Raw genomic sequence first — 14,723 nt, 5'->3', positions numbered from 1 at the left:
TTTTATGACTAGCAATAAGAATCTAACAAAGAGTAAATAATTCTAATTCAAGATATTTTATATTAAATTTATGAATTTGTAAGTAAATTTTTTTAAGATTGACTTTAAATTGAATTATTATTTACTTATTTTTGTAATACTGGATGATTATATTTGTAATATTATTTATTTATAATTTAAATTTGAACGAATTGTTTCCGTCAAAACCTAATACGTATTATTTAAAAGTAATCACGAGACAAAACCAAAAAAAATAACTCGTCACGCGCCAAATAATAAAAGGTTTCCTTATTATGTGAAATTTTTTTACACTTAAAATAATAATAATAATGATGATAATAATAAGCTCTACTGATATACAGTTAAGATTTTTAATTTACAAGAAAAGTTAATAAATAATATTTGACCACATCTTTTGCAGAGATTAATTAGGAGCATTCCATTGGATATAATTTGTCCCTTATGACAATACCTGACACTGGCGGAGGTTGAATTATGAAAAGTAGCCTTTTGTGGCACTGTAAACTGAAATTCACTAGTATGGGTAAAATATATATATATATATAGACTAGTATTTCATAATTTGGTAATGAAGAAGCACGCAAACACAAAGTACGTAAAATAGAAAATAACATATAATTGTCATTACAAGAAGAAAGGAATTAAAATATTACATGCAGTTATTGTAGCTAGAGAGGCATGAATAAGCCTTTATTTAGGAGATCACTAAAGAGTACATATGCATGTAAATGAAAGGGGATGAATCAGGTGGGAGCGACGACGTCATCAACAGTACTGAGTGATGGTGGTGGTGAGCGGAGGTCAGTGGTGGTGGTGGTGGTGGTTATTTGAGAGGGTGGTGGTGAGTAGCTGGCAATGGGGGTGAGTGGTTTGAAAGTAGCCAGCACTGGACTGGTGGTGCTGAGAATCACCACCCCAAGCAAGAGCAACACAAATGCGTTTACAGAACAAGTACTCATGTTCGTGTCTAAGCTAGCAATTGCTGATAACAAGTTTTAATAATGGGAGAAAGTATTTATAGGGAGAAACAAGAAGGGAATTTTGTGTGTGAAGATCATCAATCCTCAGCATGTGCTAGGTGTTAAACTCACGCGTTTAAATATTCAATTAATCAATGACTGTCTATAAATAGCTTATAATTTCCCTAAAAGTATTTATCTAGCTAGTATTACTAATTTGTATATTTTTATGTCTTTTCTATTGGCCCGTTAATGATTAATGATTTTTGTCAATTAGAAATCTCTTAAAACGTATTATAATATATAAAATTTGAAAACACCCAAATAAACAACTGAGACAAAGACTTTTTGAAATACCATGAAGATGTTTTTCCTTTATAGTTTCTTAAGGGGGTTTTTACTTTTTAGCTGCGAATAGTTGACAATAATTTTTTCTTATCAACATGATATTAATATAAAATAATTGTGATTGAAAATGGTAATTAACATTCATAAGGACCATGAACATATATAAGATAAATATTTTTATCATAATATGAGTTAGTTATTTTATACTTAAAGATTAAACAATATTTGAATCCTGAATCTTTTGGTTAAGAGATAGAAATAGTTAATACTTATATCAAGTTGTTGATAAGAATTCTAAGTCAATGAAATTCTTTTGTGGAAACAAGTCTAAAAAAATTAAAAGGTTTAATTATCAATTTGATTCTTAAATTAATTTAAATAGTTTAATTTGGTTCACAAAATTTTAAAAGTTTAATTTAATTCTTAATTTTTTTAAAATAAATTAATTTGATTTCCAAATTTTTAAAATATTCAATTTAATTCTCAAATTTTTAAAAAATGAATCCATTTGATCTCCAGGTAATTTAAATGTTTCAATGTGATTCTCAAATTGTTCTCCAGGTAATTTAAATGTTTCAATGTGATTCTCAAATTGTTAAAGATTTGAAAACCAAATTGATTCCTTTTAAAAAATTTGAAGAACGATGCGCATCGTAATCCAAGATTCAAAATCACGGAAGCTTACTAGAGACGAAAACACCCGATTTGGTAAGAGAAGTGCGTCAGAGAGTGATCATAAATAGGAGAGAGATTTAAAAAAAAACAGAAAGAGGATGTATGATATATGAGTCGAAGAGTTTGCTTGAATAATAGAGAAAATGTCCGTAGCTAATGTATATTTTTAGCCAATGTATATTATTAGGCACGGGATTATTGGTAGCTAATGTATTTATTGTAAAGAACAAATCGTAATTATTAGTATATGAATAAATGGCTGATATTGAAAATAAGGACATGTGCAAGTGCAACATGAGTAGGGTACAAAGAAGAAAAGTGGCAATGAGGATAAGTGTCTACGAAGAATAATATATGTCTTGGATGGATGGAGTTTATTAAATTTATGTAAATTTTAAAAATATAAATTACACAAAAATATTTAAAAGCGTAATATATGAACTTATTGTACATGTAACTAAATCAGGTAGAGTTAAAAAATATATTTATAAAAATTAAAATTATGAAGAAAAAACTGTAATAAATTTGAAAGAATTTGGACATAAATTTTAAAAATTGAAGATGTCATAATATGCTATTTAACTTTCTGCTGCATTTTTTTTCCCTTCCTCATACTACTTTAGCTAAGCTTTCATATTAATGTTCCGATAAACCAAACATAATTGCTTTCAATTTTTATTTTTATCTTATCTTAATAAAATCTGCCGCCTTTAATTTATCCTTAATTTGGAAGGCAAGCTAGCAGAGCCACTATCCCTCAAATGAATTTCTCTCTCAAAGCCACAACACTGATCACGTGGCCAGCATCACCCTATAACTGCTTTAATTTGCGCAATATTTTTTGAGTTAAATGACAGAGCAAATCTTGTATGCACAAAAACCTAACACGCATATTTACACACATCCAATTAAAAAATGACAACTCATCCATGTTAAAAATAAAATAAAAAAAAACAAATGTAAAATTTAGTAACCTGAACTCTTTCACTAAAATATCAAACTAGAAGATGAAGGAAACTAACATATTTTGATAGAGATGAATTCACCCTTCAATCTCCTATTTCATTTTCATCTTCGTATATTTCAGACCGTGATTAATTAAAGGTTGTGCAATTTAGCATACATGTTAATTTCTTTTAGCGCAGAAATTTAATCAGAAAAATGCTGTGAGGTTGGCTGAATTTCGCCTTGCTTTTTGTTTGTATTCTGCATATTGTCCATCATATTTCATGTTTTGCATATAATCCATCATATCTCAAAAGTCTGTAAGCTTCTATTTAATTATACCCCCTAGTTCATTGCTTGTTCTGGGAATTATTACATTGGGAGGTAACAGAAACAAAACAAAACAAAACAAACAAGTGTTATCCTTATAATTATATATAAGTCCTATTTAATTGGAACAAAAAAATTTAAAAGCAAAATATAGAACAAAATTGTAAGAGAAACCAAAAAATCGACAGCAAATTGGGCAAAGTAGAACCACAAAAAACATATAATTTAGAAACAACAAGATGAGTTAATTTATAGTTCTTGCTATGGAAAGAGGTGGCGGCGATGGTGGGTCTAGTAGATGTCCACGGCGACCTCGGGAACTTCCCTAGTATTTGCTAAAAATCGTGTCTTTCTCTCTTTAATTCCAACTATCCAAACTTGTGATTGGCTATCCCTTGACGGGAATACACAAGCACGGATTGCCAATTTACCAAATTTCATTACTGAAACTGGTTTTACTTGCAGGTGATGTGTCTAATCTTCCCATGATAACAACTCAGTATTTTCTTCTCTTCTGACTTTACATGATGGGTTATATAATTTCATTTTTTTTGCAATCTTTCACTCAACTTCTCAAATGGAATAAGCTCATAGCCTACAAAGTTAATTTCAAATAATTTTAGCACATTATTAATTTTATCTTCAAAGCATCTCTAATTCCTTCACTTTTGCTGGCTTAAGTTTTCAAGTTTTGGAAAAGACACCAAATCCAGATATCAGTATACCATGAAAGCATAAAGCACACATTTTTTATATTATGTTTTACTAACTTCAAATCCTTTTTTTCAATGATGTTTAGGTATTTGGGAGAGAACGCGCAACTAAAGGTTATTAAGAATGCAGGGCATTCTCTCAGTGTAGAGAAGCCTAAGGAGATGTACAAGAATATAAAATGCTTCCTTATGGATCCCACTACTCCAACGGTGCAAAAAAAAAAAAAAAAAAAAACCAATGTAATGGTAGCTAAGGGGATTAGCAGAGAAATGGAAGATATTTATTTTTCAGCATTGTGAATATGCTTGTGTTTCTATTGTTTATTATATGCTGTTATCAGCCATGCAGTATTTTTATGTTAAAATAATTGTTGTGAATTGTTGTATTATTTTATAGTATCAAAATTATCAAATGTAGATTATTATATATATTTTGGATGAGATTATGATAAGATTGTTCCTGTGATGACATGTATTCTTGGGCTGATAAATGAACAGAAAGGAAAAACCATGCATGTGGTGAGTGGCAGCCTTTGATACTTGAATTACTGCTACATGACAATAAAGTACGTAAGATGAGGATGGTCCAGGCATTGCAGAGAGAAAATTCAATACCACATAAATCCTCATCATCTCTAAATCCGATTATGGATGGGTGCTCAAGCAAAAACTAGCATATATAATCCAAAGTCCAGTATATTTTTGGTCGAACAGCAACGGAGAATTTTCAGCTGTTGATGGCCATATTTCCATATTTTTTGGGTCGAATTTGTGAGTGTCATGCACAATTGGTTTCGATAATTCAAAATAGAGGTGCTTGTCGATAAATAATGTTTCGGACAATTACTGCTAAATCGGTTAAATAGGTAGCTATACCTACCTCTATAGGACACTGTTGGCAAACCATAAGCAGTTTGGATTTCGAACCCAACTACTGAATAGAGAACTAAACGAAGCAAGGGTGGTTTTTTCGTTACCCACAAAACTAAACTTGTTATTCACACAACAATTCAACATGTTATCCACATTTCATCTTAGTCCTTCATCGACTTCTAAACAAATCCAAAACCTCGAGGTCAAGTGTCATTAGTCGCGAGAACATCGCTAATTAATGGATCAACAATATGTTTGAATTAGTTGCATGTTTGTCTAATTGATCCAAGATAAAAATGAATTTAAACAATTTCATTTTTAATAGAATTTAGATATTTATTTTATTTTAAATTCAACCAATAATAAAATTACTGTCATATTTAATGTTTTATTCTTTCTCTCTCATGAAGTCAAAATCTCATATAAATACACATATTTCGTTTCATACATTTTTCTTTTCATACACATTTTGCAACATACTAGTATTTTTTTTTCAATAAAATTTTGATTATAATTGTCAATTAAAAATTATAAATAAATACTATAATTGTGAAATTGTAGATAAAATTATGAAATTGAAAATATAACATTTTGATTATCACTTACATGTCGTATTATTTATTGCTTTAAAAGATAAATAATTAAATTATAATTTTTAATTTAAATGCATAAATATACTTAATAAAATATAAAAATATCAAATCTTAGTAATTGTTTTTTAATTAATTATAAAAACTATACTCTTTATTCACTTTAGATAAATAATTTTCATTTATTTTAAAATTAAAAAATAGTTCTAATTTATTAATCTGAATTAAATATGTTAAATTAACTTTTAAAAAATTCAATTCCTCACAATTTCAAGGGCCAAAGTAATGGTTAACTCACAAATAATTCTTTAAAATACTTTTCTTTAAGAATAACTCATAAAATACATTCTCATTCAAAATGATTATTCAAATTTATATTATAAGAGTATATTACTGAAACAGAAACAAATTTCTTAATGGTTAAAAAATTAGGAACTAAGTTCAAATTTAAAAAATGAAAATAATGTAAATTTTATTGAAAAAATATTTTTTTATGTATTTCAATCACATTAAAATATATAATAATAGTTTCAATCACATTTAAATATAAATGACATGGGAGAGAAAGGATAATGTATTAAATATAGTAATAATCACATGAAATTAAGAATAAGACAAATTTCTAGATTCTATTGGTGATTGAAGATGAAGTTACCCATTTTTTCACATTGGGTCAATGAGACAAACCCTTAGTTTCATGGTGAGAAATGATGAATTAATTTTTCATGATAAAGTTATAAATAGTTGCTTGTATTCTTTTGTGGGATAAAATTGATCCTTGTGTTATCTAGACACCTACATGTTAGAGGCACCAACAAATTCTACCACCGTCAGCTACCATGGAGAAGATGCCATGCCCCCATAAGCATAAGCATGCTTGTTTATTTTCAATAACATGTTTATAAAGCCTAAAGAGTATTGGGATAACAACTAGGGTCTAGGGGGCATCATCAACGTCCATAAACTGACGTAGCACAAGTGCATTGCCATTTGGGGACCATAAAAGCCACCTGAAGCAAGTAGTCCCAAAACGACACTTCGATTAATGCACACTGACGACCCACTTGAAGGATATCAGTGATTTACCGCTTTCATGTGACAAGTTTGCCACAAACAACATAAATGGAGTACATAGCCATATGTATATTATATTCTTCTGCTCATATCACTATCATCTCTTATGTCTTCATTTGCATATAATCTTTGCGTCCCCCACATTTCATAGAATTTACTCATTATAATAATAACTGGCAAGTAGCTCATTCATACAGGTACATAACCAATAATATATCACATGTTAAGAGAAAGAATACGTAATTGAGACAAGTAGAGACCCAGTAGTAGGAGATAATGGTTCCCCTTTTCAATAAAAGTTGTTGATGTAATACCAACTCAATAATATTCTTGCACAATATCTTGTTTTCTATGTAAATGAGACGAAGGCTATAGTTATCCCAACTGCTCACTTTTATGCATACATGACTTCCATTAGGTTAAGTTTGACAAGATGCCTGTTTTCCTAAAACTCTAGGAAATGCAATGCTATTAACCCATTATAGTCCAGCAAAACAATGGAATTCAGAAGAGATGAGCTTGTCAAATTTAAAGCCTGGCAGTTGGGTTGAAACTATTTAATCTGTCAGTGATATGGTAATGTTAGAGCACGAGAGTTAAAGTTAAAACTTTGGAATTGAATTTGACCTCAGGAAATGTTTAAGAATGGCCTTTGCTTCGTCAGTTTGTTTTTTTCTCTACAGGGTTCTTAGGTTTCAGTTTTCTTTTCTCTTCCAGCATCCACTGGAAAATTTCACGTTGTTGTTCTTCAGGAATAGGAGCCTGCACTTTCACAGGTGTTGTGACAGGCACTAAGAAATCATCATAATTGAAATCAATTGAACTTGTGGTGGGTTCAGGAGAAACTTCAACACTGGCTTTTCCCTTATGCGATTTTTGTGCTGTTCTTCTATTAATCTCCATCGAATCTCTTGGTTTTGCACTTGCAAATAGATAAGCTGCAATCGAGTGCAAATCATGGAAAAAAACAACAACTACTGATCAGTATATTTCAAATGTTCCCTCTAAACCAAAGCCAAAAGTCATATGCTAAGGTATACATTAAATTTTTTTCCTTAATATCAAAAGTATGGAAAGGATATGAGAAGTTGAAGTCCAAACAAAAATATATTTTTTTTACCTATGATACAACATCATGAGACAAGTATAACAATGAATACTATCTGTCAAACTGATCATTTCATACCATCCTTTTTAAATTACAAAACACAATTTTACAATGCCTTAACATTGCAATTGACATAACTCAAGGGACCAATGATTTTGCATGGCAGAATTATCGAACATAGATAATCCATCAGCCTGAAAAATACTAAGGTGCAATTTACAAAAGGTACCAATCACTAAACTGTCATTTTCTAACATCTTCATCAATGTAACCAAGAACCAAAAAGAAAAAAAGAGAACAGTCCCACTCATTTTTAGACATACTGACATTTAAATGCAAACATCTTATAACACCCTGAACCACGGTGTTATTCTTAATTAACGTTTCTTTCTGAACATGACAGTTGTACTCGACTTGCAGAAAAATTATGTTAGACAAGTTCAAATAGTACTAGTTCTCCAATCACAACATGCAGTATTGCTGTATTGCAGTTACAAAATAAAAAGAGTTCATTTACTGATAAAAGGGACTAAAAATCAAATACCCCATTGGCAATGATAACCAATTGAGATGTGTCAATTAACTCCCTTAAATCCTCCCTTCAATACCCCAAAATACCCAAATAGAGACTAATTTCAAGTTTATCAATTTTGGATTTCAAATTTTCAAATGTCATTCAAATGCAAAAGAAACACTCCCAATATTACATTCATACCTTTAATATCAGTGATCACAGCAAAGAAAATTGGCGGGTTTTCCCAGCAAAGCCATCCATTATAACAAATAACAATGCAATTATGAAAGCATGCACAAGTATTTCGGACATTCAGTACCTAATAATGCAGTGTACCATGAATGCCATTATCTCTATACAAACAATCACTCAAAATCTCTCTATAACAATCAAGCCAATCCACAGAACACCTTAATCAAAGACATCTTTCAAATTATTTGAATGTTATTATCATATACCAAGAAGTTGAGGGAAAAGAAAAGCATGTGCAGTGCACGTGCCATGAGGGCATTTTGTTTGAAATTCAAAGCCAAGTTAGTTGTGTTAGGCAATGTGTCGAACACATGAAAGGCAAACACTCAAGAAAGAAATGTAACAGACGATCATATTAACTAGCAACGACCCATTATTCACAGTGAATAAAGAAAGAAAGAAAGAAAGAGAGCATAATGATGGATGCAGAAAGAGACAAGAAGGGACCTCCAAGCGCGAGATTAGAGAGCAAAAGAAGGCGCCAAATGAACTTGCAGCGCTTCATGAGCAACCCAGTTGGAGGCACAGGTGCAGGTTGATGTGGGGGAGTCTCACCCATTCCCATTGTTATTTCTTCAGAACCAAATGATGATCACTCTGCACTGCTGTGATGTACTACCGAACAACAAACCTGAGATGTTCACGTACTTGATCTTTCACACTTCACGAGTCGTTGCTACACCATTTTCCTTCGTCTCTTCCCTTGTTCTCTTTTCCCAACATTAACTCATCTTGGATTTTGACTTTTTATTTAGGGCCCATTTTCGTACATAACGAAACGCTCACGCGCACGATGGCCCATGCTACGGCCCAATAATCAATCGTCCCGATCTTACCGGAATCTATAATTTATTATCCAATATCAAAAGGACAAAAACACTTTCTCAACAAAAAAAATAAAACGAAATACTTGTTAGCACATGTATTTATTTTTGTTAAACATAATCTCGAGTTTAGTATAACTATAATAGACAATAAAACTTTCTCAGATTATTAAATGCAGTTACATGCAGAAAATTTAAACTCGATACTACTAAATTTGAACAATTCCTTGTGAATTGATGACACATAGATAGTTCTGAAACATTATTGATAAATGAAGAAAAAGAAACTGCACCAAAAAAAAAAGAGAGAAAAAAAAGAATCAAGTTTTGATACAAAGGTGACGGGTTTGGATAAAAGTGTTTCCTAAATTTAGTTTTTCTTTTTCCCTTCTGAATCTTCCTAAATATACTTTATACGTATATTTGGGAGAAATAAATTAGTCTTTATAAATTAGTTAAAAAAATATTCTTCATACAAACGAGAGAAAAAAAAAAAACATCTTCAAGGGCAACTTGTAAACAAAAATCACGGGTGATTTAGGGATCACATTTTTATAAACCCACTCAGATGTGCACATGCATGAATACTTTTATACAGAAATTTCACACAATCCACGTTTACATCATTCATTGCTCTTGCTCAATGGCCAAAATTTTTTAGCTGAGGTTTCTTAATAATTTACTTGTGCAGGCAGTGCAGCTATGAATCCATGATAATCCTTGCAAATATTGAGATAAATATTTTCAGTCTAGTATATATCTAAGGAATTTTAAAACTTGTTTCAAGGATCATTAATTATAAAATTTATGTGAAAAAATATTGAAAAGTATATTTTTTTTTTCAAAATTGTGCTTAGTTTTTTTTTTTTTTAAGTCAGGGTTGAAATGGTGTGTGTGTGGAATTGGTAATATATTCTCACTTATCTTATAAAGAAAATATATACTAGTAAGTTAAACTTAGAATTTTGTAAAATTCTTCCAAAAGGTGTAACCACTCACTAGCTAAAAATACCTTTTTTAATGAGTACTCCTTAAGAGTATATTTGTATATACACATGCATTAATACATATATGGACACATATAATTAATTAATTATATATAATTGCATATAACAAAACTTAATTAATTGTATATAATTAGTTAATTACTAATACTTACAAAACAAAACTCTTTTCCAAAGTACATAAAGGATAAAGCGCAATTTAAGTGAACACTGGTTTCTAATCTGATAACATGAATTTATACACAAAACACTGTCACATTTGTCTCCAACTAAAACCAGCATCTTAACTGGAATTACAATTATTGGCACTATACACGGCTTTCTTCTGATGAGCTTCTTGCATATATGCTTGATCTTTCTGACTCTGAAGAGTCAAGGCAATTAAGCTCCTCATAGGTGTTAAAATATTATGAAGCAGACAAAGTCTAAATCAACGGGACATCCCACAAAGAGGTCTCTCAAGAAACAAAAAGCTGCAACGCAGACATGAATCATCACTTTCATGATTGAGAAGCAAGTCAGGTCAATCTGGAATAATTAATAGCTTTTTGAGTGAGTCATATAAAGGACCCGAACCCAACGTTGGAAAGAAAGAAAATAAAGTAGTCATGTTGCTTTCTCATCTGAAACAATACGCTATATGGCTACATCCATAACATTCTGCTAATTAACTTCACTCTAAATAGTACCTACTAGCTTAATTACACAAGCATGCCTTCGAAATTAATTTAATCAATTTTATAACTATATATTGAGTGATTAAAGGCTACATATACAAAAAAAGATATTAAAAAATTTACATAAAAAAAAAGATTAATACAAAAGTACATAAGATCAAGAAGAGACCCACACTTTTTGGTCGTCAACTTGTTCAAATCAGACATAATATCATACCAAGTACATAAGATCACCCCACACCCATGTAACTTTATTTTCCCTCCCATTTCCTGACTAACTACTACTAGTACTGCAATACATACTCTTCTCGCACATATATAACGTACTCAAACCATTGATCTCACACAATAATAATAATCTAACAAAAACTAGCTAGTCATAAGACAGCAATACAAGAAATTAACCTAATTAATAACGAACTGAAATTAAGTGAAGTGGTGGTAGCTCTAGCTAGCTAGCTAGCTAGCTATTAATTAAGGTTCATCAATGAACAAGGCCATAAGATAAAGCCATGAGAAGGATCGCAGCCTCCTTCTCGTCCTGAGGGAAAACTTGATGCATAGCCAAGTTCTTTCTCAAGCGCAACGTCAAATCCTCAAAACCAAACTTGTTTCTACTTTGAGATGCCTTTGCTGATCCAACTCCAAGCTTCCGCTTCTTTTTCATCTGTGCTGCACCCTCAGTTCTTGTCTTCTTCTCTTTCTTCTTCTGCAACTTGTTCCGTCCCTTCACAGATTTCTTAGCTTCCACAATTACTGTTCCATTTCCCGATGCAGAAGCCGCAGCAGCTGCCATGGCTCGTCTTGCCTTCCTTTGTCGAATCCCACAGGCGTTGCAAAGTGACTGTCACAAAAAAAAATTTTAATTTCAAAATAATAATAAAATAAATGTCAACTAGTATTGTAAGACACTGATTAAATAACTTAAAATATAAGAATTTTATTGAAATACATAATAACTCGTATGATTTTTATAAGAAATATTTTTTCTTTTAGTTTTTAATTAGTATTTAAAGGTTAAAATACTGATTAATAATAATTACTCTATTGTTCTAGTTAATTCTACTTATTGAGCTTTGACAACCCTTAAAAGTAAATCAAGGGCTTAAATGATTTGTTGCGTAGGGGTACTGTGATTAAACTAAAAAATTGATGGAAAAAGAAGAAATTGGTTAGTACGAAAATTGTTGAGTACGGATTCCATTATTGGGATTTGTGTTTTCAATAAGATAAGGTGTACCTTGGGGCCTCTTGGTCCACTCCTCCATAGAGGAGTCTTGGTGGTGTGGCAATCAGAACAAACCCTAACAGTGTTGTTACTGTGGTTTGAATAGTTGTTGCTGCTGCTGTTATCAGTTCCAAGCGGTGACGACAGTTGTTGTTTCTGATCATCAAACTTGTGCGTAGTGTTGTTGTCTGAATTAGTATATGTATCAGTTTGATCCGACACCAACATCTTCCGCATAATTCTCATCTTGGCAGGCATCCACTTCAACGAACCATCTTCAGCAGCAACTGATTCAAGATTTTCATTCCTCTCTTCTGCTTTCTTCCAAACTGTCGCCTTATTGTGCTCACTTTCTGCCACCGAGTGATCCCATGATCCGCTAGAAGGAATAATCTTCTCAGTCTAATAACAAAAGATCCCATGATCAAAATTAAAAAGGAGTTAGATATATATATATATATATATATATATATATATATATATATATATATATATGCAATCATAGTGATCATAAAGATTATGGGGGGTCTATGTATGTGTGTATATGAATCTCAATTAGTATATATAGATATATTATGGATATTTAATTATGTGTCACCTCTTCTTCATGACTTGGTAAGTACTGCTTTGTTGGTTCCCAGTAGTATGATCGAGCTTCTTGATCTTGATTTGGCGGGTTGAAGAGAATAGGATATGAAGATAGAGAAGAAAACGAAGAGGAAGGGTGGTGAGTTGGACTGAAGAACTCGTGGTTTTGATCTTCATTAAGATCCAGAGGCATAACAGAAGATACTGAGTGGCGATAGGCTGGAATCATGATGGAGGAACACACATATAAAAACACACACACAGACAAACCAAATCACAAAGAGATCCAAGGGAGAGAGAGAGAGAGAGAGGGATCAGTACAATATTATGCAACTGAAACGGTCTTCCTTTTGTCCAATATTACAAAGGTGGAAGAAGATTGAGAGGGAGAGAAGACAGAGAAAAGAAATGGCCAGCAGTTCCTACACGCTACTCTTATAAGAATGGGAAACGGCGGAGATAAGTTTATATCATCATATACTTGAATTTATACCATGATCTTTTTCTACACTTCCAAATTAAGAAGAATTTTTGTTATGTATTACTAAATTAAATGGATATCAATTATCAATTATGCATTTGTCTCTTATTGTAATTACATTAGTTAATTAGTTATCGTATGCGAAACTTTTATGATATATGTCATATATTTAATATATATAATACAAGTACTTAACTGTACTGTCGTTATTCTTATATATTATAATCGTTTTACAATTTTGATCCTCCATTTTTTTCCCAAACTTGATCTTCATTTTTAATATATATTTAACTAAAATATTAATGATATACTTTCTTTAAGTAACCAGGTAAATTAAGATTTTTGGTTTCTTATCTACAAGAACTTTGAATATTCCTTAAATCAGTTATAAAATTAATTTTCAATCTAAAACTTAATTACATTTTAAGACTTCTCACTGTTAATAATAGTTTGTTCAGTGAAAATCTAACTCAAGACTTATCCCAATATTAGTTTGATTTGAATTAACAATTGAGTCACACTCGTTAGAGGACATGACTCTCATTTGTACCATCATATTATACTCTCATGTATGTTTAGATAATGAAAGAATTAAAATTATACAATTAAAATAATAGAAAATGAAATTAAATTATGAAAGAAAAATGTAGAGATATCAAATTGGCAAAATGACAATAGTAAGAACATGAGAAGTGTAATTAAACCTAATATAAAATAGGAAAAATTTCTATTCCCAGAGGTTCCTGGTATGCTTCCCCTTAGACATGTGTTTTAATTTAGTGAACAGAAGGGTAAGTATATAAGATTAAAAAGATAAATAAGTAACTGAAGTGCGCAGTAGTATGTAACAAATTAATAGCCATCGCTATAAGAGGTTCACGTGACTTCATGACACCTAAAAGAGACAAAGTTAAAAAGACAAAATAAAAGGTGTGTGGAATGCTACTACGCTGACCCCATAGGTATGACAAAACCTTATCTGCAAAAAGTTTTTTTTACCGCTAGAAGCCCTTGCTATTGCTGCATTACTAACCCTAGCGGTGTATAGTTTTTGCTTGGGGACTGGAACAAGGTGAAAGAAAGATATGAGCTAGCAAGAGCTCTTTGCATGTGCATTGCCAAAAAGCATTGAATGCTGGTGCAGGCAAATGGACAGGTCCCAACACAGAATGAGAATATTTTTGGGGAGGCGCCACACCCAATTTTTAAGTTTCTAATATCCTCAGTAGTCTAGCACCGTCTAGAATTTTAGATGCCATCTACGTCTTCAGAAGTTGTAACAAACTAAAGAGAAAATAAGTTATAAGGCAGCGATTTCTCTAATACTAGATATGAGACCGACGAAACGATCGAATCCTAACTCCTTTTTTCCTTAATTTATACAGTCACATAAATCATCAACAATGGCTAACCTGCTATTGACTATGTACAAAATATAAAGTATTATGTATTGATATTTTACGAGCAATTACCCTGCGTATTGTACCTATATTTTTTTAATTTTATGTAAAAAAGAAAT

The 14,723-nt window shown here is 31.3% G+C and overlaps 2 protein-coding genes and 1 long non-coding RNA gene across 4 annotated transcripts; 1 reads left to right on the top strand and 2 right to left on the bottom strand.

Annotated features, from left to right (window-relative positions):
- The first annotated feature begins 3,461 nt into the window (after positions 1-3,461).
- On the top strand, positions 3,462-4,380 carry LOC114392197. Its single transcript, XR_003662260.1, has 2 exons — positions 3,462-3,743; positions 4,078-4,380. It is a non-coding gene; the product is annotated as an uncharacterized LOC114392197 (long non-coding RNA).
- A 2,315-nt stretch (positions 4,381-6,695) lies between these two features.
- On the bottom strand, positions 6,696-9,137 carry LOC114392886. Its single transcript, XM_028354141.1, has 2 exons — positions 8,850-9,137; positions 6,696-7,466 (listed from the first exon to the last, which is right to left on the bottom strand). The coding sequence occupies exons 1-2, from the start codon at positions 8,965-8,967 to the stop codon at positions 7,189-7,191; spliced, it is 396 nt and encodes a 131-aa protein (XP_028209942.1). The 5' UTR covers positions 8,968-9,137; the 3' UTR covers positions 6,696-7,188.
- Positions 9,138-11,003: 1,866 nt separating this feature from the next.
- LOC114392346 (GATA transcription factor 21-like) lies at positions 11,004-13,180 on the bottom strand. 2 transcript variants are annotated; one of them, XM_028353444.1, is made up of 4 exons: positions 13,045-13,179; positions 12,734-12,942; positions 12,148-12,537; positions 11,004-11,751 (listed from the first exon to the last, which is right to left on the bottom strand). In XM_028353444.1, exons 2-4 carry the CDS (start codon positions 12,914-12,916, stop codon positions 11,392-11,394), a joined length of 933 nt encoding a protein of 310 aa, XP_028209245.1. In that variant the 5' UTR covers positions 12,917-12,942; positions 13,045-13,179; the 3' UTR covers positions 11,004-11,391. The 2 variants fall into 2 exon arrangements, with proteins under 2 accessions (XP_028209245.1, XP_028209244.1); XM_028353443.1 differs by having other exon boundaries at positions 12,734-13,180.
- Between the last annotated feature and the right edge of the window lie 1,543 nt (positions 13,181-14,723).

The sequence above is a fragment of the Glycine soja genome, chromosome 17, assembly GCF_004193775.1.
Source record: "Glycine soja cultivar W05 chromosome 17, ASM419377v2, whole genome shotgun sequence".
NCBI classification, from domain to species: domain Eukaryota; kingdom Viridiplantae; phylum Streptophyta; class Magnoliopsida; order Fabales; family Fabaceae; genus Glycine; species Glycine soja.
This window is presented reverse-complemented; position numbering and strand designations above follow the sequence as displayed.

Excerpts from the sequence above, each read along its gene's own strand:
- LOC114392886 (XM_028354141.1), bottom strand. The coding sequence starts at position 8,967 with ATGGGAATGGGTGAGACTCCCCCACATCAACCTGCACCTGTGCCTCCA. Across the intron at positions 7,467-8,849 it reads CTCTAATCTCGCGCTTGGAG|CTTATCTATTTGCAAGTGCA; the intron begins GTCCCTTCTTGT and ends ACTCGATTGCAG.
- LOC114392346 (XM_028353443.1), bottom strand. The coding sequence starts at position 12,952 with ATGATTCCAGCCTATCGCCACTCAGTATCTTCTGTTATGCCTCTGGAT. Across the intron at positions 12,538-12,733 it reads TACCAAGTCATGAAGAAGAG|ACTGAGAAGATTATTCCTTC; the intron begins GTGACACATAAT and ends TTTTGTTATTAG. Across the intron at positions 11,752-12,147 it reads GTGGACCAAGAGGCCCCAAG|TCACTTTGCAACGCCTGTGG; the intron begins GTACACCTTATC and ends TTTTTGTGACAG.